Source organism: Bombus pascuorum, chromosome 4 (genome assembly GCF_905332965.1).
Source record: "Bombus pascuorum chromosome 4, iyBomPasc1.1, whole genome shotgun sequence".
NCBI lineage: Eukaryota > Metazoa > Arthropoda > Insecta > Hymenoptera > Apidae > Bombus > Bombus pascuorum.
In genome coordinates, this window is record NC_083491.1 from 6,318,893 (window position 1) to 6,340,557 (window position 21,665).

At 45.7% G+C, this 21,665-nt stretch overlaps 2 protein-coding genes across 5 annotated transcripts in view; one reads left to right on the forward strand and one right to left on the reverse strand.

The window, feature by feature from the left end:
* The window catches only part of LOC132906030 (uncharacterized), a 171,758-nt gene that overhangs the window by 21,093 nt on the left and 129,000 nt on the right, over nucleotides 1-21,665 (forward strand). The window lies entirely within an intron of this gene.
* The window catches only part of LOC132906027 (solute carrier organic anion transporter family member 74D), an 86,929-nt gene that overhangs the window by 15,684 nt on the left and 49,580 nt on the right, over nucleotides 1-21,665 (reverse strand). For 2 of the 4 annotated variants that reach the window (XM_060957859.1, XM_060957858.1), the window contains 5 exons: nucleotides 2,276-2,755; nucleotides 1,517-1,887; nucleotides 814-1,034; nucleotides 406-546; nucleotides 68-190 (listed from right to left, as the gene is read on the reverse strand). In XM_060957859.1, coding sequence (XP_060813842.1) covers nucleotides 68-190; nucleotides 406-546; nucleotides 814-1,034; nucleotides 1,517-1,887; nucleotides 2,276-2,593 — 1,174 coding nt within the window. In that variant the 5' untranslated portion in view covers nucleotides 2,594-2,755. Of the gene's footprint in view, nucleotides 1-67; nucleotides 191-405; nucleotides 547-813; nucleotides 1,035-1,516; nucleotides 1,888-2,275; nucleotides 2,756-16,299; nucleotides 16,644-20,568; nucleotides 20,913-21,665 lie in introns of those variants that run through there. The other 2 variants (XM_060957860.1, XM_060957861.1) reach the window with 2 other exon arrangements.

The window sequence follows — 21,665 nt, forward strand, 5'->3', positions numbered from 1 at the left end:
GTCGCAGCTTAAACATCGGTCTCTCGCTGACGAACAGTTCGCATCGCCACGATAAATCAGGGCTTACCTCGGAGACTAGGCTTTTTCGCATCCGCCCGTTTCGGCGGTGTTCTGCTCGCGGGCAGTCGCGTCGGGAATGCGAACATTCCTATACTGACCAGCATCAGCATGGCGGATATTAGCACCAAACCTGAAACACACAATTGCACGTGTTTTCTTCAACTTGGCTTTTCTTATGCCGTTTTGTAAATTTTACAAAACTTCGGCAACGATACGAGGATGAAGGAGAAGGATTCGACGATATGAAAATCAAAGGAAACGATTAATCATAAAACAAAAGCTTGGAAGATTGGTGTTTCCGAGGAGACGAGATTGTAAGGAAGTACGTAAGAAATTTCAATTTACCAAGCCACCATGCTCCCACCCATCTTGGATCCGTCGGCGTGATTTGCGGATTCGCCGACAAATCCGCGTAAATCATCGTGCACAATGAGCCTAGAATGAAGCCTAGGGCTGGTCCGAGGATCCTCACTCCGATCGTAATCGCTGTAACAAAATGCATCGACGCCGCGTTCCATGAGTATGCAAATTCTCGACAACGTTGAAACTCCGATGATAACACGACAATAGACCGAGATGATCAAAATCAAAGTTGTACGTATTCGATGATTCTGGAGGCTCGCCAAGACGAAGCTTCGCAACCAGAACAGTTTGCTTTCCGACAGAACTCGGAGCACGTACTGTTTCCACTCTTTTCTTCGAAATATAATAGGATCGCGATACGACTGTATTCTTACGCGATTGTATTCTTACCGAAATAGAGTGGGCTTTCTCTGCTGGCCACATTGTCGTCGATATAAGGAATACCAAGAGTGTAGACTGCCGTCTGACCCATTCCAACGCCCAACAAGGAGACAAAAAATATAGCCAGGACCACTGTAGTTATTTTACTTTGTATCCTTTGCTCCGTCAACGAGTCACCCTTGCAGTAATTCATCGTATTCATTTGAGCCGGCGTCGTGGACGAGATCCAACTATGAGAGAGAAAAAAGAAAAAAAGAAAAAAAGAATTGTCAATAATACCGTACGGTTTGCAGAGCATCTAATCTATTCGATTGTTCGAACGTTTACGGTGTGGTAACGTGGCCTGTTGATTGTTCCTTTTATTTATAAACGCGAAGAGCAAGGGGATAGGCACGGGACCTAACCCATTTAAAAAAAGGTACGATCGATTACGGTTGGAATGAAGGCAGGTAAGGAGAAATGGGTCGGACAGAAATTGCATAATTTCAAGAACGTACTTGTCGTTCCAATAATATCGATACGGTTTTAAAAATATGTACTAAACATGTAAAAAAAATATGTAAAAAATACGTAGTAAACGAATAAATTTGTATCTCTTTGCGCGAATAAAATCTAGAGCAACTATTTATTAAGCGTTAAGAAATAAAGTATCAAGTACTAAGAAACGCGACAACAGCCGTGTAAGAGATTAAAGAGAAGGGATTGTATTCACCTATCTAATGTAGCGTTCTCTGATCGTTCTTGCAGTTTGCAAAGATTCGCGGGAATAGGATGGGTGTTGTTTGGGTCGCCACCCTCGAAACCGCTGAAAAACATCTCGTTCTGATGGATCAGCTGTTCACCGAAGATGAAATGGGGCATCGAGCAGGTGAACGAGCTCACTGCGAACAGGATCATGCCCCAAGCGATCCACTTAGGCCGGTGACCTTGGCCCCCGTAGTACGTAAGCAGGAGAGAGGAACCGATCTGGCCGATCTCCGTCGCTGACATTATAATACCGGTGGTCTTTGACTGAATCTGGAACAGCTTCTCGATCGTCGTGATCACCGAGACGAAGTACGTGTAGTACATTCCCTGGAGGACCTGTAAATCCACGCGCAATTTAAAGCGATAAGTTGTCGACGAACAAAAATATTTTTAACGATTTGACAAAGATTAGCGTGAAACTAAAACGAAGGATCGCGTATCTCGTCAAAGATCGTTTTTTATATTCGCTCGAACTAAAACATAAAAAAAATTTGAACGACAGAAAACTATGATTAAAGTCGAAAACGATCCGAAGAACGCAGCAGGATCGAAATGTTGCTAATCGTTTAATTCGCAAAATTTAATCTTTGCAATTTTAAAGGAAAATTCAAATTAGAAAAAACAATTTAGAACGAAGAAGTGGAAAAAATCGTCGAGAATATCTGAAATTTCATCGAATTGAAAATTCAACCCAGAAGCTAACCCAAACCTAACCCAAACCAACCCAGGTGATGCAGAAGGTGACCAGGAAGGCCTGCTTCGTGGCGAAATATTGAAGCCAGTGTGGCCTGCACGGGCCCCAGCCGCAAGACACGTCCGCGTCGTCGAACTCCGTGTGAAGACTGCTCGATTTCTCGTCAGACATTATCAGCTTTCCGTTTTCAGCTGCACCGATTTCGTGTAACTTCCCGTTTGGTATCGAGCCGTTGTTGTTGTGCTGCTTCCCGCAAATCAGTCCATTCCCATTCGCCATTTTCGGTGGAATTATCGTCAACGCTTCGACGTTTCCGTTCGCCAGGATCTGAGTATCCTCCCCTGCCATTATATCATACGGCGATCGATCGACGTTTCGTTCCGCTACGCTGTCCTCTTCTCTTTCGTCTTCCTACCCTGTCCTAGCACCCGTTCGCACCCTCTAGCCGGGATTCTTCCTCGTGGGAGGACTCTCACGACCGTTCAAACGACTTTCATTCGAACGGTCAACCTGCAATCACAGAAAAGCATTTCATCAGCTTAAATCCGAATATTCGAGCGTTTTCGACGATGACAACGATAGAATATCATAACGACGTGATAACGATAGAAAGAAATAAATAAATAAGCAAAGTTTAGTATAAGCCGACGACACGATCGTTCAGCATTCGCGGAATAAGACTTTCATCTGTAGAGCGTCTCGGTGACTGTGTCTATGCTGGTAGTTTTTAAATGTCCGGTTACGCGGTTGCATAAACGTCATCGATATTTGTTCGCGATACTCGGTGCGCTAGCACGACGATTTCTACCGATGATCGTCGCCCAGGGAAAAACATCAGCTGAGAGGTGTCCAGGAATAAATCGTCAAACTCACGGTTGTGATTTATCATCCGTTCGAAACGCTTTCAAGATACACTCCGTATTTTTGTATGTCTAACTTATGTGCGTCATGGCATTATTTATAACGGCGGTCTCTCCAGTTATCCACCGCGTTTCTGCGAAATCGCGATTGGCTTTGTTCCACGGTGAATGAAATTTCGTGCCATCTCCGGCACGGACTTTTGCTCTTCTTAAAGGTCTCCTAAAGGTTCTATGAAGAAAATTACGCCAGATGAAAAAAGAGGCTGATAATTCTTACGAAAATTCTCCCGTAGACTTTCTACGAAACAGTGCAACAGTTCTTTCGCGATTGTTTAGAAAGTAATCGTCAGACACGCGATCCCGTATGCATAGGATTTGGTTGCAAATAAAAGGGACACGAGTACGCGATAGAAATCCTTTCTCCGTGTGACTGACGGGTAGGAAACAGGCTAACTGGAACAGCCTGTAGCCGGTATCCTCTCACTTTCATCGGTGCCCGACTTTTCTCATTTCCCTCGCGTTCCATTGCACCGACTATCCCACCGATGCGGTTTTCGCTGACAGCGAGTAGGAGTCTGCGGGCTATAACAGACATCCACCTACACAACGGGTGGTCAAAATTCACTGTTTACCGATTTGTCCACCCTGCTCTTTTGATTTACGCAATTTTTTAAAGCTATTAACGACGTCGCTAAATACGAAACAATATAGAGGTAACAAAACGAAAGAGATTCGAGTAAAATATTTCTTGAAAAAACTAACATTACGAAACATCGCGAACTACACACCGTAAAATTCTTTCATCGTTTCTAAGAATTTCTTTTTCACCTATCGACGACTAACTCGTTAAGAATTAAACGGTAGTTTGGCACGATATTTCAAATACTTCAATTTCTTTTCATAAATCTAATGAAACTGTAGAAAACTAACCGAGAAAAATAGCGGTGAAATATGGTCGCGGTGTTAAGAACAGAGTGTAATAATTATAAATTAATTAAAAACAAGTAGCGAGTGGAATGTTACTTTCGCGCAACGTTTGCCTCTAATTGGTTAAGCTTGCGTTAGTTTTGCGCCTTTTTGTGCCAGAATAACGTTTGTAGCGAGAACGCGTAGCAATATACGTGGACGAAGAAGGGAAGAAGATTTCACCAGGGGATCGGGGAACGATTTCGTTGGCGGGCGAAATGATTCAAGAGCCGTCCGGCCAAGAAACTTCCTGTCGAATGGGCTCGCGCATGATAATAAAACGCGAGGAATGGCGCACGAGCGGATTTTATTTCAACGTTAATTGGCCGCGCACGGTAACCGACCTCCGAAACACTGTCCAAGAATACGAATGTGTTTACGGCACAACGTCGTTTCGCCGCGCCATTGACCCGTTAATGTTCAAACGTCGCACGCTGCCAATGTAGCCCCCGTGTATTCCACACGTGTCGAGGGTACAACCTTCGGCAAATCTATCTATTCGATCAACGCTCCTTTCGAAAGGAATTTCAACATTTCCGCCAACAGCAGAACAATTTCTATAGCACGCGTGACTTTGATCGAATTCAACGCTTGTCTTTAACACGTGGTTCTTCTGTTGCCGAAGACTAACCTTGACGTCTAATCTCATCCAGGAAGTTGTCCAACGATAAATCACGTTTCTTTTGCGAGCCAACCGTGTTCCAAAGGAATAAAAAAAAGTTTAATTATTGTCGTTAACGTTTGTTTTCAGATGGATTTGTTTCTGGTCACGTTAACGCGTTCCGGGAACCGAGACCTTCGTACAGCTCCTCGCTGGTATTCGACAGGCTATCTAATCTCCTTCTAAAATCCTCCGTCGTTAATTCTCTTGCCTCAAACTTTGAACTGTGTTACGAGCGAAATAAAAAAAATCTAGACATCCAGAAGATATTGCCAAAAGATTATTAACGCGTTCTTCGTTCCAAGTTTCGATCCTACCTTCTCTCGAACGAAACAAAATCTCGATCGAGAAACAGCGTTTTTAACGTCAATACTATTCGACCGGCTGGAATAACCGATTTATAAATGCTAATCACGCCTGGCAGCGTCGAGTTGATCAACCGAAATTCCGCGCGAGCAGCGCGATCCGAACACGACGGTAGACGAGGAGCGGGAACCGGTCGAAGATTAAGAAGTTCAATTAGCCGGTGGAACTTTCGCCGGTTAAGGAGGGCAATGTCGACACACATCCTCGACTGCAATCGGAACGAAATCGAAAGGGCCCCGGGAGAAGAGTGTCTCGACTCTCTCGTGCCGCGTTCTCGATGGCGAAACTGCCGCGGCAGTTGCCTTTTTGCCGATCGTAAATCCTTTTCGGACAACACCGGCTACCCAAGTGAAAATCTTCGCGGCAATGGCCGATTGTATCCTCCCGGTGCGCAGCACGTCGATGAATCACCTACCTCGAAATCTATCGTTTTAATCATTTTCCAAACGACGCTGTTTCCCGATGGATCGGCTTATGAATATTTATCACGTGCTCTGCCAGTTTTCTCATAGTCTCTGGCTGATTCTACATCTCGCGTAGAACGGTTAGAAGTTTCCTCGTCTGCACGGGAACCTTCCTTTCGCGACGTTATTTTGAACGAAACGGTTCGTTTATCGACGATAAAACGAGGATAATTTTTTTAGGACGGCTATTCAGTCGCTTGTTTTGACTTTACCCGAAGATTTATCACGAGGTAGGTATAACTTGTTGCCACTGGCACAGAGAGAAGACACTTGAAATTTATAACCGTTGTTTGTACGATCCATGGCTAATTGGTTTTCGATGGTTCGTGAAAAGTTGATCGTTTGGGAAAAGTAAGCGGATTAGAACGAGTTCTGAGCTTCGTTACATAATTCCAGAGGATCTGAATTCAAGACGAGAATTCGGTACGGTTTCTCGCGCGGTTAATTAGAAATTCCACTTGTATTGTGATTTCGTTGGGGGGTTTCATAGGTTCCCTAGGTGATACCGAGCATGATGCAACGAGAAAAGAAATTTCCGGTAATAAATTGCTGTGGTATGCTGTCGTAGGCTTGCACGGAGACTCAAATATCTCGTAAAAGTTCTTGGTAAGAGCCCACGTGCGTGCTTCACTGAGATAAAACCTGACAGCTGCTATTCTTATTATCGGATTATCGATCCATCGGTACCGATCGATACACGAATATTTTTCCGTTTTAATTGATCACGAGTAACGAATTACACGTAACGATACTCTACTCGTTCGTAAAAATTATTCCCGATATTTAATTAATATTTTCCATAAGAAATTAAATCTTGACTATTCGATACGTTCTCAGATGTATTCTCGATAGAGAAAATCTTTAATCCGCGGAACCACTTTATATTCTACGACAGATTACGGAGAATCCTACTTATGGGGCTGGCAATAGTTGCGATTTATTTCGATTTCGTCGATACCGAGTCGGAAAGATTAGCTCGCCTGCGAAGATGCAATACGCGAACACCTGGACACCGTGACGGTACGTACGTGTACGAAAACAGCGGCGTTCCTCGTCAAGTTCCAGCAGCGTTGCGCCGGAGAGACTTGGTCTAGGTCGCCTTTCACTGTCCTACTGACGTCTCGTGGTTAGTTGGTTAGTTGCTCTATTCTACTACGACTACAACTCAATGCCAGCGTGCACGTTGTCGTACAGAGCGACCCAAAAGAAACTGCCGACTCGGAAGGCCAAGCACGTGATTGGACGAGAGAAAAAAAAAAAAAAAAGAAAGAAAAAAAAAAAGAAACGAAATCTGCCATTCGAGCGTCCAGACATCAGAGAGCCAATGTTTCACGGTTGTCGAAAATATCGTCTCTTCCTGTTCCACGTGTTTCTCCTATAATTCTTTGTATCTACAACCTTTCCCCCGTGAAAGCAAATTAATAATAAGAATATCGAACGACTCGTTCGTCTTTGTATGCTGCGCGCGAAACGAAGAAAGCAATTTCTCTCGGGTGGCCCTCGAACGTCCATCAAAGTGCTTCAGAGTGTGCAAAACAGTCTTCGTCGTAACACGTTTGAGCATCGTAGTCAGAAGCGATCGACTTGCAGCGTAAAACAGCTTGCGAAGAACCATACGAAGGTCTGACAGGACGAAATCGAAGGAAGGATCGTCGATCGTGTAAAGGATCCTTCCGCGTCGAATCGTCGAGTCGGCCTTTGTCCGAACAACGCGTGTCCTGTATCCATGGCACGCTTTTTATCAACATTTCACGGTCAATTGCCCGTCAATTTTCGAAACAGCTTTTTACCATGCTCGACGCGTGTGTACAAAGCTATCCTAATCGATCGTAGGTTCTTAATCGTTTCGAGAATGTCTAGAAACGTTTCGTCATAGAAAAATGCTTAATCGCCTGGTTTTTGTGTGGAAATACTTTCGAGACAACACCGATAACGATCCGCGTTGATGCAATAACATTTCCAATTTCCGGGTAGAATCGGCACGTTATGTGGAGCAAATGTTTGCAATTGGAGAAACTACTTTTTAATTATGTCGTTTAACCCACCGTGAGCAAAGAAAATTATACGAAAAACGTGGACGAAGCCATCGAATAAGATTCCGATTTTTCACGCGATTCACTTTCGATGGACGGCTCGATCGCGGTGAACGCGTGTCGCAAATCTTTGCAAATGCCCCCAAGAAAGTAAGTGGAAAGCAGCGAGATTTATATTCTACTTTGATGTTCCCAGCAAACTTGCTGAACCTGATCTTGAATCTGGTTTACGGTGATACGTTCACATGCACGTGGAGCGGCGTGCTAGAACGCTCAAGAATAATTCCAGCCACTTCTGCGGAACAATAAATAATAAACGCCGCTAAAAACTGGACAGGACGGGTGAGAGACGATTTTCATGTTTTGCCAGTTTCGTACACTCGCGATCGATCCCTAATTCGCGCATCGATATTCTTGTCTTTCCTCCTGCTATCTGGACTATGTACATATTTCCATTAGCAGATAATTAAATACGTCCAAGAATAATTTGATTTCTTCTTCCAAGCCATCCATCGTCTTTTACCATTCCTACAACCGTAACTTTCTTAATTCATTCCTTTTTTCTTTTTTTTTTTTTTTTTTTTAAAGATACAATTTTTAAGATACAACCGTCGGTTTTCCACGGCTCTTACGGTCTTCCATTTATCGTTACTCGACTTAAAAAAAACGACGTAGAACGAGGGAGAAGCCCGATGCGAAAGCTAATTGCACATGCAAGATACGAGTGAGAACAATTAAATCAGCGGACTCACAAGCGAAAGGTAGAATTACACGGACGTCGATTCCCCTTTCTCAAACAATCATCCAGGATGGCTATAATTCTAATTGAAGTTGAAATAATCGTGCAACGCGTGGAAGACGGGACCGTAATCAAGCGAGGATGAAAGTCGTGTTCTGGTGAAGTTGTCTCCGTTAAATCACAGCCGTCGTCGTGAAAATCGAAAGCAGCGAAAGTAATTTCCATGGCTGGGAACAATAGGGGGGAATGCCGATCTCGACCCCGTTCTGCAAAGCAATAAACGCCACGGCAAAAATAGAGATCGGGCCTGTGTATTTATCGAGCGACGAACCAGAGCCAATTTTCCAAGTGAAAATCTCTTATTCTCCGATGCTTTTTCCCCCCCTGTGGAATTATAAGTCGTAAATCAATGGCAAAACATATATCGCGAGCGAATCAAGGACGATCATTCGCGGTGTACACGCGAGTCGCGAAATTGAATCTGTATTGAATTTCTGTATTGAATTATTCGAGCCGATTATAGAATCATAATCGAATGGTCGCCACGAGAACAGAGGAGAACAGCTAACCCCTGTCATTAATTAAAATTGAAACGGAACCGGGAACAGGTAGGTACGCGAGGGGAAAAACGAAGCTTAAGCCGAAAGTTCAATTTCCACCGTTTGCCACAGGGCAGCACGGACAACAAAAATTTAATGAAAGAAGCCGCAGGCCAGTAGAGTGAATCGAACGAAAATAAAAGTGAAAGATGAGCTCGTTCGATATCTCGTCCGCGACGCGACGTCCCAAAAGAAAGCAAGAGTTTAATGGAAACTAGAACATGAAAATCATGTCATTAGAGCACCGAACGAGACTCGGTGTACGGCCAACGAAAGTCAAACTCGTCCTTGCCTTCTCTTTCTCTATCTTGCCGATTTCTTTTTTCCCCGTTGCCGCTCGTTCCCGTAATTCGACGCATGATAAATGCCGCTTCCGAGCTGTAGCAGCCTGTATTTTTTCGTTCGAACCATCGATCAACGGTGGTGCGCACACCTCGAGAAATCGTCCGACACCGGTTGCAACACACGGAGCGTATTTCGATCGTCGATTCTCGAAAATTTATACTATCTCTCGCGGCCATTAATAGTCCAGTCCGATACGGCTCGTAATGATAGATAAACGTCGCTGTATTAATAACAGTCGGTATTCGGACCGGCAATAAACTTCCACGGAAATTACGGGTAATAAAGGCTCAAAAGGTTCGCTTTTTACGCGGCCTTTTACATTAGCTACTCTCTGGGATCTCGTTAACATTGTAGCGGCGATGCTCGTGAGACGAGCCGCAGGATACGCGAGTCGTGTATAGAAACGGCAAAGTCCATCGAAATTGCGAGAAACCTACGAGAACGACTACGTTCGATTCGATATCGCGACGATCGAGGAAGTGCTCCATGACTCATATTCCATCTTCGTATTTTTTCTTTTTTTTTTCCTCTCTCTCGTTCTATAGTCGATCATCTTGTTTCTTTTTGTTTCTTGCGAAACGAGTTCAGCCAAACGATCGTGGATGAAAGGTATCGAACCGGGATATGTCTTGTCGATTCTCGAGGAATCGTATACGCGTTGGGTAATTTCCGCGGAGAGGTATAACGTGCGAACTAAGATACGTTGGGTACAAGAGACGGTTAAGTAATTTACACCACGTATATAGGTTTCTGGAACGATTTTGTGCCAAGTGCACGGAACTGTTCTCGCGTATGCGAGAAGAATTTACGAACTCTAGCAATTTCAAATGCGTATAAACAGGCATTATTCGAAGATATTGTAAAAGTTTATTACGCGAAATTACTCGAACCAAGTTGTATTTAATTATCTAACAAAAATCCAGCCCACTGAAATCAACCCCAATTACGAACCACAATAAACATCGTTCCTGAAATGACATCAGACTCGATTAACCACTTAATCGCTGCAACGAGACGTAATCCAATCTTTACGAACTACCTCCATAAAACCACGCCTACCGTAACACTCGGCCCAAAAGGACCTGAACGACGATTCGATCGTGTAGTAAAATGCAGAATTCCCTTCTACAAAATAACAGGATAAAACGCGTAAGGACGAGCTCTACCTGTTTCCAATCGGTTCGAACGTTATTCCAAGTGAAAAACGTGGAGGAACTTTTACGATCGCCAAGGCCACGTAGATATACCTGTCGAGTACTACATCCACGCAAAGTGCACGTAGGATCAAGTTCGAACTAGGTCTGGGCTACCGTGTATCGATCACGTTTAATTTAAGTTCAAGCCGGATTAGACCTAGTTAGATCAAAGTTACCGCTAGCTTAAGTCTTAAATAGATTCGACTTGTCTAGGTTATACCTAAATCCAATGTCCCGTTATATTTCACGTTCGTAGAAACTCCAAGTAACTCGAGAGTTCTCCAAGGCCGATGGATTGAAAATTCCTAATGAAGGAAACCGAGCGATCGGTGGTAGAAGAGGTAGAAGAGCCTGGTATCCGGTACAAATGACATACTAGCATGACCAAAGTGCAGCGTATTATAGCGGACATACATAGACAGTAACATGGAGCTGCAGCGCATTATGGTGGACACAGCGCGATGTAATAATAGACGTGTATTCACGACCGCGGTGGCCCTTCGCCGCAAATTACCAACAATCATACCCAACGCTATCGGTAGCATCTTTTTTGGCAAATAACACGCTAACTCGTGCTTGTATCCTGACTACGTCAAGGCCGAACGACCGGTGCACGTATCCACTACACCTCTACACCAACGAATGAAAAATTAACGAAGGAAAGAATTTTAATGAGAAAAGTCTTCTATCTTCTTGCGTACGATATAAATTGAAAATTAAATTATCGAGATAGCAGACGTAGCTGGTCGTTATTCGAAAATTCCCGTTTCCCGCTGGAAACCATTGGAAAGGCTATACGAATACGTTAACGCGATCTAATAGATCAAAATTCCCTCGCGTACAGGCACAACCACTTACAGCTTGACCACACGCGATCCACCCTCGGTGGCGCAATTGATCGCCAAGCGGTGGCGAGCTTACGTGCATCCTGCCGAATAGAATTATGGCAGGCCGACTCGAAACCGCCTAACCTGCCATCCGCGATACGACTTGTTCAACGTGATTTCCACGAATAAGCGATAGATCGAAACTAACGCGGATCGCATCGACTGCAAGTGGAACGAAAGGTCTTGGGAATTCAACAATTCCAAAAATACTCGACCGCGTGTTTCTACTCGTACGTATCAGGTATCGATATTAACTACATCGATCAATCTCGAGGATTACGACACACGAATCGCTATTCCATTAGACGATAGACAGCGTACGCGGTCAACGAGAGAAGCGAAAAGATCAGCAGACGATCGGCACCCGATTCCCACTTCTGGTGTCCGCGTTTCCCGAGTGTCTGCAACTCGCGTGGCAAGCCACGTGTGTCCGACTTCGCGGTTCTCCAACGTCGAACGACACGACAAACGCAAGCGGGATTGGATATTGCACGTGGGGTACCGGTGCCAGGCGATACGAATCGATTCGAAGCTTTCACGCTTTGGCTATAGGCTAAATACGATACGCGATCTCATCACGAGGATATACGATTTATAATTAGTCGGCGTTCGACTTCGTACGTTTCTATAGTTGTCCGTCCAGGCGTTAGAAATACTCTTAAGATCATTTTCTACGTTTCAAGCATGTCGAAGGAATTTCAAGCTTTGCTCGGTACAAAGCTACACACTTAAAGGCCATGTCCGTACGAGATAAGAGACTATCTTCCATAATACGCGCGTACGTACTTCTTCCATAATTAATTTTGCCCGTATCCCGATGCGTAATCGAGTTACGGCGAGTCGTTGATAACGCGCCAAGGTACCGAGAATTTTTTCTACGCGGACGGAAAGTCTTCGATCTCTCGATGCAGCGTGCGAGTGGAGTTGTGCCGTTTCGTTATTCTGCCCTTCATACCCTTCCCACGATTAGTCGGACATACTGAGCCGCTTGCTAGATGCGAACACGTTCTAGCCGGCGGATTATGCGAGTCAAGTGAACACGGTGCACAGGTGTGCCGACGCTAGAGATGGGATCAAGCGAGTGAACAATGCACAGCCGATAACGTTTCATCGCGGTATAGCGTGATAACGAATTATTCGGCAGTCGACGACACGATTTCTCCGGTATTCGGATAGCCTAATCGTCATCAGAAACGAAATAACAAAGGAGCTATCGAATAGATAAACAGCGATAGCGAATTTATCAGAAACGCTTGTGCAAGGTCAATTCGCTTAAACATTATTATTCAATATACGTAATGAATATTAAATGCTTATCGGCAAAAGTAACATAATCGTAGTTAATTCGCTGCGGTCTAATATCGGTTTGGCAACGAATCTTGAAAACTAATCCAGCTACCTTCCAGGGAAATATGACATTAACTCTTTGCCGAAGAGACTTTACTTTTATTAAAAATACTGCTATGAACTAAGTACGTACGAACGCGTGTATTATTAGAACAATTTCCAAGTACGTAATAATACGTAGAGATCAGGATTACAGTGATCTCTATTTATTATATAAATTTATTTCGAGTGATTTAAACAGAGAACTATATCTATCTATAATTGGAACAATTATTACAATTAACAACTCACAAGTAACCCGCAACTACTCGCACCTTCCTCGTAACTGCAACTAATCGCAACTCAGTCGTAAATCCAACTACACTATTGACTACTGACCACTCTCTCCACCAAGACGTCCTTCTTATACCACAGTTTCCGATACTCTTACAACGTACAAGTGTTTTACAGCTGTTGATCCAAATCGATCAAATACATCTTTTTTAATACCCAATGTCCTAAAGAACCATAGGCATACTGTCAGCGTTTCCATTGTTTTCTACCTGTGTTTCGTTCAGATTTCTCTAACAGCTTTTCCTCGATACTACGGTATTTTAAGCTCGAAGAATGAAAACCACACGATACAAAGATATCGTGTATCGAAGAGTAAGAAATGACATAAAGATCAGCCACGAGTGACACGATTCAGAATGTAAAGGGCAAACGTATCCGGACGAGATTAGACGGGAATCAACGTGAGCGCGGTTTGATCCCATCTCTAGTCGACCCACAACACACCGATGCACGCGCGCAGCTGTTTGCCTGCTTGCAAAGTTTTATGCACGCATTTATTTCAAGCGTTCAGCATCTATGTAACCAGCCAGTGCGAGGCCTACCGGCGGTACGTACCCTTAATGAATTCGCGGAAATCTCATTCCCCGCGAATTCTTCGCTACACGCATAAGGCTGTACGCGAAATGAATCGTTCGCTGGCTCGTTACTACCGTCCGGAAATATTCTCGGAATCCGTGGAAAATGGATGTCTTAAAGGTAAGCGATTTCAACCCTTTCGAGGGATTTGTCAAGAATTCGCTTCTTTTCGCCAGCGATCCAGCAACGATCTATGGGCGATTCGAGTGCTCGATCAACGCGAGTCGAACGCTACGAAGAATGTTTCTCGATCCCAATGGACTTCATTGATCGCGTTCACGCTAGATCAGAGGCCTTGAATCTCGATAGAACGGTCGGTCGACGCTTCGGAAGCGATCATGCGAGGCGGCGATCGATCGATTTCTGAATACACTTTGTGTTTCCGTTATTTAATGTTGGATCACGAGCTTGAAAATTTGTATTTTCCACGTACTCCGAGATGGCGCGATTGGCTGCGTCGACTTTATAAAGATTTAAAAATACCAAATTTAGTTCTCTTCCCATGGAAGATTTCTGTAAAAAACAACGTTGAGTGCGTCGAGTAGAACTGTCGCTAATAAATCAGCCGTCGATCGGCTTGTCGCGGAGAGAAGAGCTGAAACTCGACTTTGTCGACGAACCTGCCAACGAAACTTCTCTATCTTGTTCTTCGCTGAAACTTCGTGACATCGAATCACAGAAAATAGAAGTTTCATAAATAATTTCAAACCTGTCTGCTCCGATATAACCGTAGAATTCAACTGTATCTTTTTCTATCTTCAAGACTCGATTTGTCTATTTGGATAGTAATAAAAATACACAGCCGTGTCGCTCGATTAACACGTGCAACGACAGTGCGTGAAATTCCGAATCGTGCTGGCGATGGTGCGGCCGTAACAACGGCGGCGAGAGTGAAAGAAAGTGAAAAAACCGGGACAGGAGCTATGCACCGGAGAGAAAGAGAAAAAGAGAGGCGAAACTGGCCGGATGACCTCGGTCGTGGAGTTGCAGTTGCAGTGCGACAGGTTCGCAGCTGCGGCTTGTCTCAGATGTCGAGGCTGACGTTGGCGTAGGTGTGAGAGATCTGTGTACACGCGGCGTTTCGTTCGAACGGGCCGGTCGATCTGTGTCATGGCGCCTTTCAGCCGGTTTAAAAGTAAAAGTAATTGATAGATAGCGTCTCAGGCCAGCAAGGATCGTCCTTTGTCGCATCCTGCCGCGTCTCTTCCAGAATCCCAAAGTTTTAACACGATTCAAGGATTAAATACCACACGCGAACCGTGTGATCTGTCACGATCAATTAATCTCACCGTCTTGGCTCTTTATGCTGGCGTTAACTTAGTGCCAATTATAATTTATAGATCTCATCGATTCGATCGGAGTGATTACTCGTGCGTACGACGAGTGCAAGTGAGAAGATCCGTTCGAGTAGCCGAACTTGGTGATCGGATACCAAGTGCCAGCGCGAGGTATCATCGTTACACGTGTTGTTTACAACGATCGAGATGGAAATTAGAGCCCAGACGCGACCAACTTTTAGATCCAGCAGGTGCGCATCTGTGACCTACTCTCTAAATCGATGGTAAGCAGCGGTGACGTAGGCGTAAAACTGCATCGGATCGTTAACACGTGGTGCGACTGTGATGGATAAAACGCGACGTTTTCGATCCAACTATTTTCGAATATGATTCGATCCTGTTGAATGAAACCGACGCGGGAGAACGAGGAGAGACGCGGACTTCGATTCTGGTTGGAACTTTGAAAAATCTTTTCGAAATGAAAAGAGAGGATAAAACGCTTGGCATGGTCGTAATTATAATAGCACGTACTTCTATTCGATGATCAGATGGTTAAGTTTATTAGCGTGGAAAGATTATGAAGATTGGCACGACCGGATTTGAAACTCGAAGCGCTCAATTGAGCGTCACGTGAGCGACGTCTTCCACTCCTAATTTTAGTATCGAAACGACTGTCACCTAGATTATTAATTGGAAAATAGCTTCAAGTGTCCTTCTACGAGCTATTCGGTCAATTTCGTCGGTCCCTCAATGTAGTTTGTAAGCTCAAAGCGAGCTACGGCAATGGAACACTGTGTATTGAAACTTCACAAGGCGACGTTACTTCGCGTTTCAAAGCTCCGCTCAACTAGGACGCCGAAAGCTCGGGCAGCCGAGTACCACACGAGAATAAAAACAACCAATAGGAAACCGCTGGAGACTTTGTGGGTGGGCAAAATTCGAGCCAAACCTCGTGCAAATATCGTAGCTTTCGATCTTCTTCCTTCGGCGATCTATCTCCGGCCAGACGATTATTTCCACGGCAATTTATGTCGCAGCTCGATAACGGTGGCACGTATAAATAAACGCGGGGGATAGAAATAATTAACAGAAAAAAGAGAGGTCGCCAATGAGGTGTCGGAAGGAAGAGACGGGAGAGAGGGGAGAGAAAAAGAGGGAAGAGGAGGCGAACGAGAGACGCAGAATCTCTCCCGGATGACCTGAGAGCCTGGAAGCTAGAGAGCGCAGCAGGTACGCAGCTGCGGAATGTCCCATATTCCCATGGTGAACTCGGACGCTCGATAATCGAGATATCGAGCACGTAGGTGCAAACCTGAAGCGCGAACAACACGGTCCCGGCCGGTTTCCACGCGCTTGCATCATACGCATTACACACACTTTGCTTGATGAAACAAATTGGTATGACCTGGTCTAGCCGCTGCTGCTTCTCATCGACACCCTCCGGCTAGCGTTCCTCCCGTCCACCCGATCCCTACCCGTGGCCCCTTCTTTCTTCTTCGTTTCATTGAAGGAAGTCGTTTAAAAGAGAGTCGAGCGATTCTTCGGCTAGAGGCCAATTTCCGTGTAGCAATCGTCAGGCCAGTTTCCTCTATGCTTCTTCTATTTTGCTTCTCTCGGCCAATTTCAATTGATTCCGATTACCATGTGACGCGTCATAGAACGTCGTACAACGTTTCGTCGACACTTGGATCGCGATTCGAATCTAGCACGAGCTTAACTCTCGCTTCTGAGGCTGGCGAAGTTTACCGATTGCTCGTACTGCTACAAGCATCGTGCCTACCTGTTTCCTTCTTCGAAATTCTTCTACCGAGAGCTCTACTCACGGATTGCCTACTGTCAGGTTCATCCTCGTCCCACCCATCCCTTCCGTGCCAGAAAACACATTCAAATATCTCGTGACCTGGTCGAGCTAGCTAAAAAGAAGAAACTGGAGCAAGCATCTCCGGAAACGTTCGTTTTCGTAGGGAGGTAGGAGGCTCTGGATTCGTCCAGCAGCGATCGGGTGAAAATCACCGAAAGTAGGGAGGAGGAGGAGGAGGAGGAGGAAGAGTAGGGGGAGGAGGAGGAGGTCGGGCCTGGTCCGGAAAAGGGAAGGAAGAACGAACGTCAGAGCTCGACTGTAGCGGTAGAGAAGAGGGTGGAGGAAGTGGTGGAAGAAGCGAAGCGCGGCGGAGCAGGAAAAAGGGTTCGGCGCGCATAGTTCAAAGATAGAAGAGCGCAGCAGCACGTTGCACCGACGGGCTGCATGTGCATTGGCTGATAGTGTGCGCATGCACGTAGACACAGGCCGCTCTGCGGCACCGCCATTGAGACCTGACCTACTTTGGGACACACGGTTCGCCGACATCGCGCTTCGCCCGAGTAAAAGCACCGAGCAAAGCACACTCCTTGCTCTCTATGCTCGAGCGTGGGCGGCCAATCTTCCCTTCTCGCTCCCGTTCGCTCTTTTTTCCACTCCCTTGTCCCATCTGTCTCGTTTTTTGCTCCACTCGCATTTTTTTGTCGACCGCTGTTCTATCTTCTCTTTCTTTCTTTCTCTTATTCCTTCCTCCCTCCTCTCCTCTTTCTCTTTTTCCCCATTCTCCCCTTTTTGTCTCCGTATCTGTATCTTCTTTGTCCCCGTATCCACTTCTTCGCTCGTCTATCTATTCGTCACTCCCCCGAAGCTCGTTTTCTCTTCGTTCTGCCCTCTTCCGCTGTCTCTCCGAATCCCTTTTTGCTCCACTGTCTGTCCGACCGTGTCTCCTTTTTCCCTTCCCATCCTATTCCACCCTCTCGCCCCTTGCTTCCGCGAACCTCGCCGACGATCCCTCCTCGTTTCTCCCTTGATCTCTGCGTCTCATTTTTGCTCTATTCACGACCCTCTATTCGCTCATTCGCCTCTTTTTCGTCGTCTCTCTTTCGCACCCTCGTCCCATTGCCTTTTTATCTCCGTTTCACACACTCTCTCTCTCTCTCTCTATCGCCTTTTCCACCCTCTCCGCCGCTGCCCGGGTTCTCTGTTCCCGCTCCGCAGGTATAATACAGCCGTTTTCGGTGCAGCCTGGCCGCATGTATCGAGAGATTTCGAGTGCATTGGCCTAGATACTCCGCAACTAGGCGCACCGTTTCGTACGAATTTTCTGATAAACGCAGATTTTTCCCTCGGGTATATACCCGTACGACGAGACTGGAAATTCTTCGCGAAAAAGCAGACACAGGAGCGCGATAAAGTCTCCTCCTGGATCGAATCTATTTCTCGCCTTCTCACCGAGGCGAAAGATTTCACCCGCGAGAAGCTCGCGAATGAAACGTTTCCTCCTTCTCTACGACCAGAGAGAATCATTGGAAATGGAAAAAAACGAACCACGAGAATTCCTCCGTGCACGCGTTTGCAATCTTCAAAATTCGTTATCGACCCCTTCTGGACCCCTCGATCTTTCCATTTTACCTGTAAATCCGTGACTAAGTATTCGCAATTTGGAAGCAAGAAGGGGAAACACGGCGACAACACGGGCAATTGCAGAAAGGAAAACGAAAGTTAGACGACGCAAAGAAAAGTCTGTGACTCGTTCAAGGTAACCACTCGTTAGCTCAAGATGAACGATTCAATTAACACGTTTAGGCAGCGAAAGACAGAGACACAGGGCGAGAGGACGTACGAACGGCTCGTAATTGCTGAATTATCGATGATCATTAAAGCGCGTGACTGCGTTTACGATCGTGTGCCTTTAGCTTTATGATCGCACGAACAGATCCCATAAAGATTTTCAACGCATAAACTCTTATCAGTGCGCGTGCAGCGGCAGTCTGCACGCGAAACAGCCAGTCGGAGGATAGGAACGAGATGAGACCGTTTCGTTCGGACCCATCGATTCGATTCCTTCCAGAGACGAGAGTCGGATTCGAGTTTTCTGCTGGAATTACGTCGCGTCGTATACAGAAACGTCAAGTTTACGCTTGGCTTTCGGCTATACGAGCGCGAAAATATATTTCGACGAGCGTAATCGAACTCGTCCCACGAGCATCGTTGCGCAAATCGTGGACGAAAGCGAGCCTGGTATCGTCGGTACGAAACGGAAACGAAAAGAATCGAACGAACGACCTCGGGGCAGAAGGCCGATTATCTTAACGACACGGGATACCTATGTGGATCCTTTCACCAATAACGTATTTAAACATTGTCGCTTTATGGTTTAAAAGTAAAAAGAGAAATCGAGAGGGAAAGCAGGCGCGTTTGAACGCGAGCAATCAATTTGCATCAACGAAAAATTTGTCTTCTGAAATTCGGCGCTGTCCACTTTCTCGTTGTTCCGGGTCTTCGTTCTCCGTCTCTCTAACGTGCAACAACACGCTTTATGGTTCTTGTCGCGTCATCCTAAACGCGGCTTTGAAACCTGTTTAGAGTCGGTTCTATGTTTAGTTTACTAAAATACACTCGGCTCCGCGATACGGGTGTTCCTCATCTTCGAATCTAGTTCAAATCCTACAAGATTTGCGCGCCGACGCGTTGACAAAGAGACAATGAGCATGATGGCGTGAAACATTGGTTCGGAGCTTTTGCTTGTCAACCTAAACAAACTCACGGATGCCTCGCGCGTTCCTCCAGAAACGGATCCACAAATAATCCGGCCAGTCTTCTGTAAATTCACCTTGAAACGGTTATCCACCCGTTCTCTCGCGATTCGGATGCACGCGCGCCATGCATCGCGCGTAATAATAAAATCATTACAGTGATTTATACCTAGCTTTGTAATTAAATCGCATTTTAGAAAAATTGAACGATTATCGGGATAGATTTGAACAAGTAATGTATACATGGATAATGTAGATAATGTACAGATAGACTACGTCTAGACGCCGATCGTGAGATACAGCTTTCGCGATGAATCCACCAATCGAGAATTTCTCTGGATTAAAAGATTCTTGTACAATCGCCTATCTTACAGCGAAATTTCCTGAATGACAGGAGGTTCGATTCATCCAACGTTTCTTTTCATCCGTGTTTCTACGCTGTCAGAATCGCGTTTCCACGCTACCATCTATCCAATCTCGGATTATCCCAGCCACGTAGCTGACGATTTTCTCCTGGATCTCGTTGTATTCGTTTCGAACGATTCAACGAGGAATAGCAGCGCGAGTACGTTTGATCGTGCAAGATCGGCATGCAATCGGCGTGGTTGAAAGACGAGCGTATTGGCGAATCGACAGGTCTACGGGCAAATACACGTGCCATCGATTCTCGCGAGTTGAGAAATCGCTGCACGGGAGAGGCAGGAGAGCTTGCAGCCCCCGTCAACTGGGTCAACGTGACATCGCGACGCTCTTGACGCACGTGCAAACATCTCGAAACGACGCACGCATGTGCAGCGAGCAGTTCGCCTGGATTTCGCCGTCGTCGATCAATGACGTCTGGAAAATGTTTCGTTGCCACTTTCCTACGGTCTTCGTGGAACTTTTGCGCGTGGGACGTAAAACGATCTGGTTCGACCTCCATCTTCGTGAGATGCTACGCGTTTAAATCACGCTTTCCATGGATTTCGTAACGGATCGTAACTTGACCGAGACTCGATTTCAACTAATAATCGAATGCATGTTTTCTTAGATACAGAAAGAATCGATAGAACAGAAGCTGCGTATCGCGATTACTCTCGAGAGAAAATGAAACGCGTCCCGAAATAGAATGTGTTGTTACCTCTTCCGAAAATCCGTTCGTGTAACAGCAACACGTCCAAGTCCAAGTATCCCACAGACTGACTGTACGCCGTAAAGCACCAGAAGCACTCGATATTCCGCGTCGCGCTCGCGCATTCCCAAATCGAACGTGTGTCGTCGAGCCGCGCGCGTGGTCCTCGAAACAAAAAAAGAGGAACGACGAACAAAAGAGGCAAAAACGAGGAACGAACCGAGTGAAAGTGCGAGCCGTCTCGAATTCGCGATTAGAGGGGCCGTGGAGGAGCGGCCGAGGGCCAGGAGACACGACGCGCGCGCCACGCCAGGCCCCGAAAAAGGCGAATCACCTCTCGTCGAAAGTTGCTCTTCTGAACCGAGAGTGTTGCGACTTGACGAGAGAGTCGAGGGTGGAGGAGGATCGCGTACGAAATAACAGGCGGTCCGAACTGCGCAAATGTTTGCGAAATGACGTCAAAAAACTCGCCAGGTTCGCCGATTACTCGCACGCGGTCGCTGAACGCACGCGGAATCCACGAGGAGGCCTGGGCAACGATCGTCCTCAACGAAAAGAGGTTCCTAGAATTCTCGTATGCCTGATAGAAGCTACGAAAAATGTTTCGACGAATTATACCAATGGTACAAGTAAAAATGAAATCGGCGAGATCCACCGATGGAATAGACGATATTCCGAGTTAATTTACGGCGATTACGAGCGTTCGTGAGACGTAAACGACGGCTTCTAAGAAAAATTTCTCAGCAATTATTCTTAAATGCTGGCAGATTCAACGGGGAGTGGCTACTCAGTGGTCAACGCTAATTACTCTTCGGTGATGAAAGAAAGATATCCGAGCAACCGTGCGCCGCCAGTAAGGGTAACCACACGAAGGAAGAATTCTGAGATTTCAGCAACGATTCGCACGCCTCTTCCGTGAACTTGTTCCAGCTTAAAAGGCTTCGACGACCAATATTGAAAAAAGGTGACCAACTGACCGGAATTTCAATTGCTTCGAGCATCGATTTGGACCAATACTAAAGGATTTTGTAAAAAAACAAGCAAGAGAAAAACTGCTAGACAGAAATGATCCAGCGAGAAAAAAAGATCTGGCCAGCATCCACGCC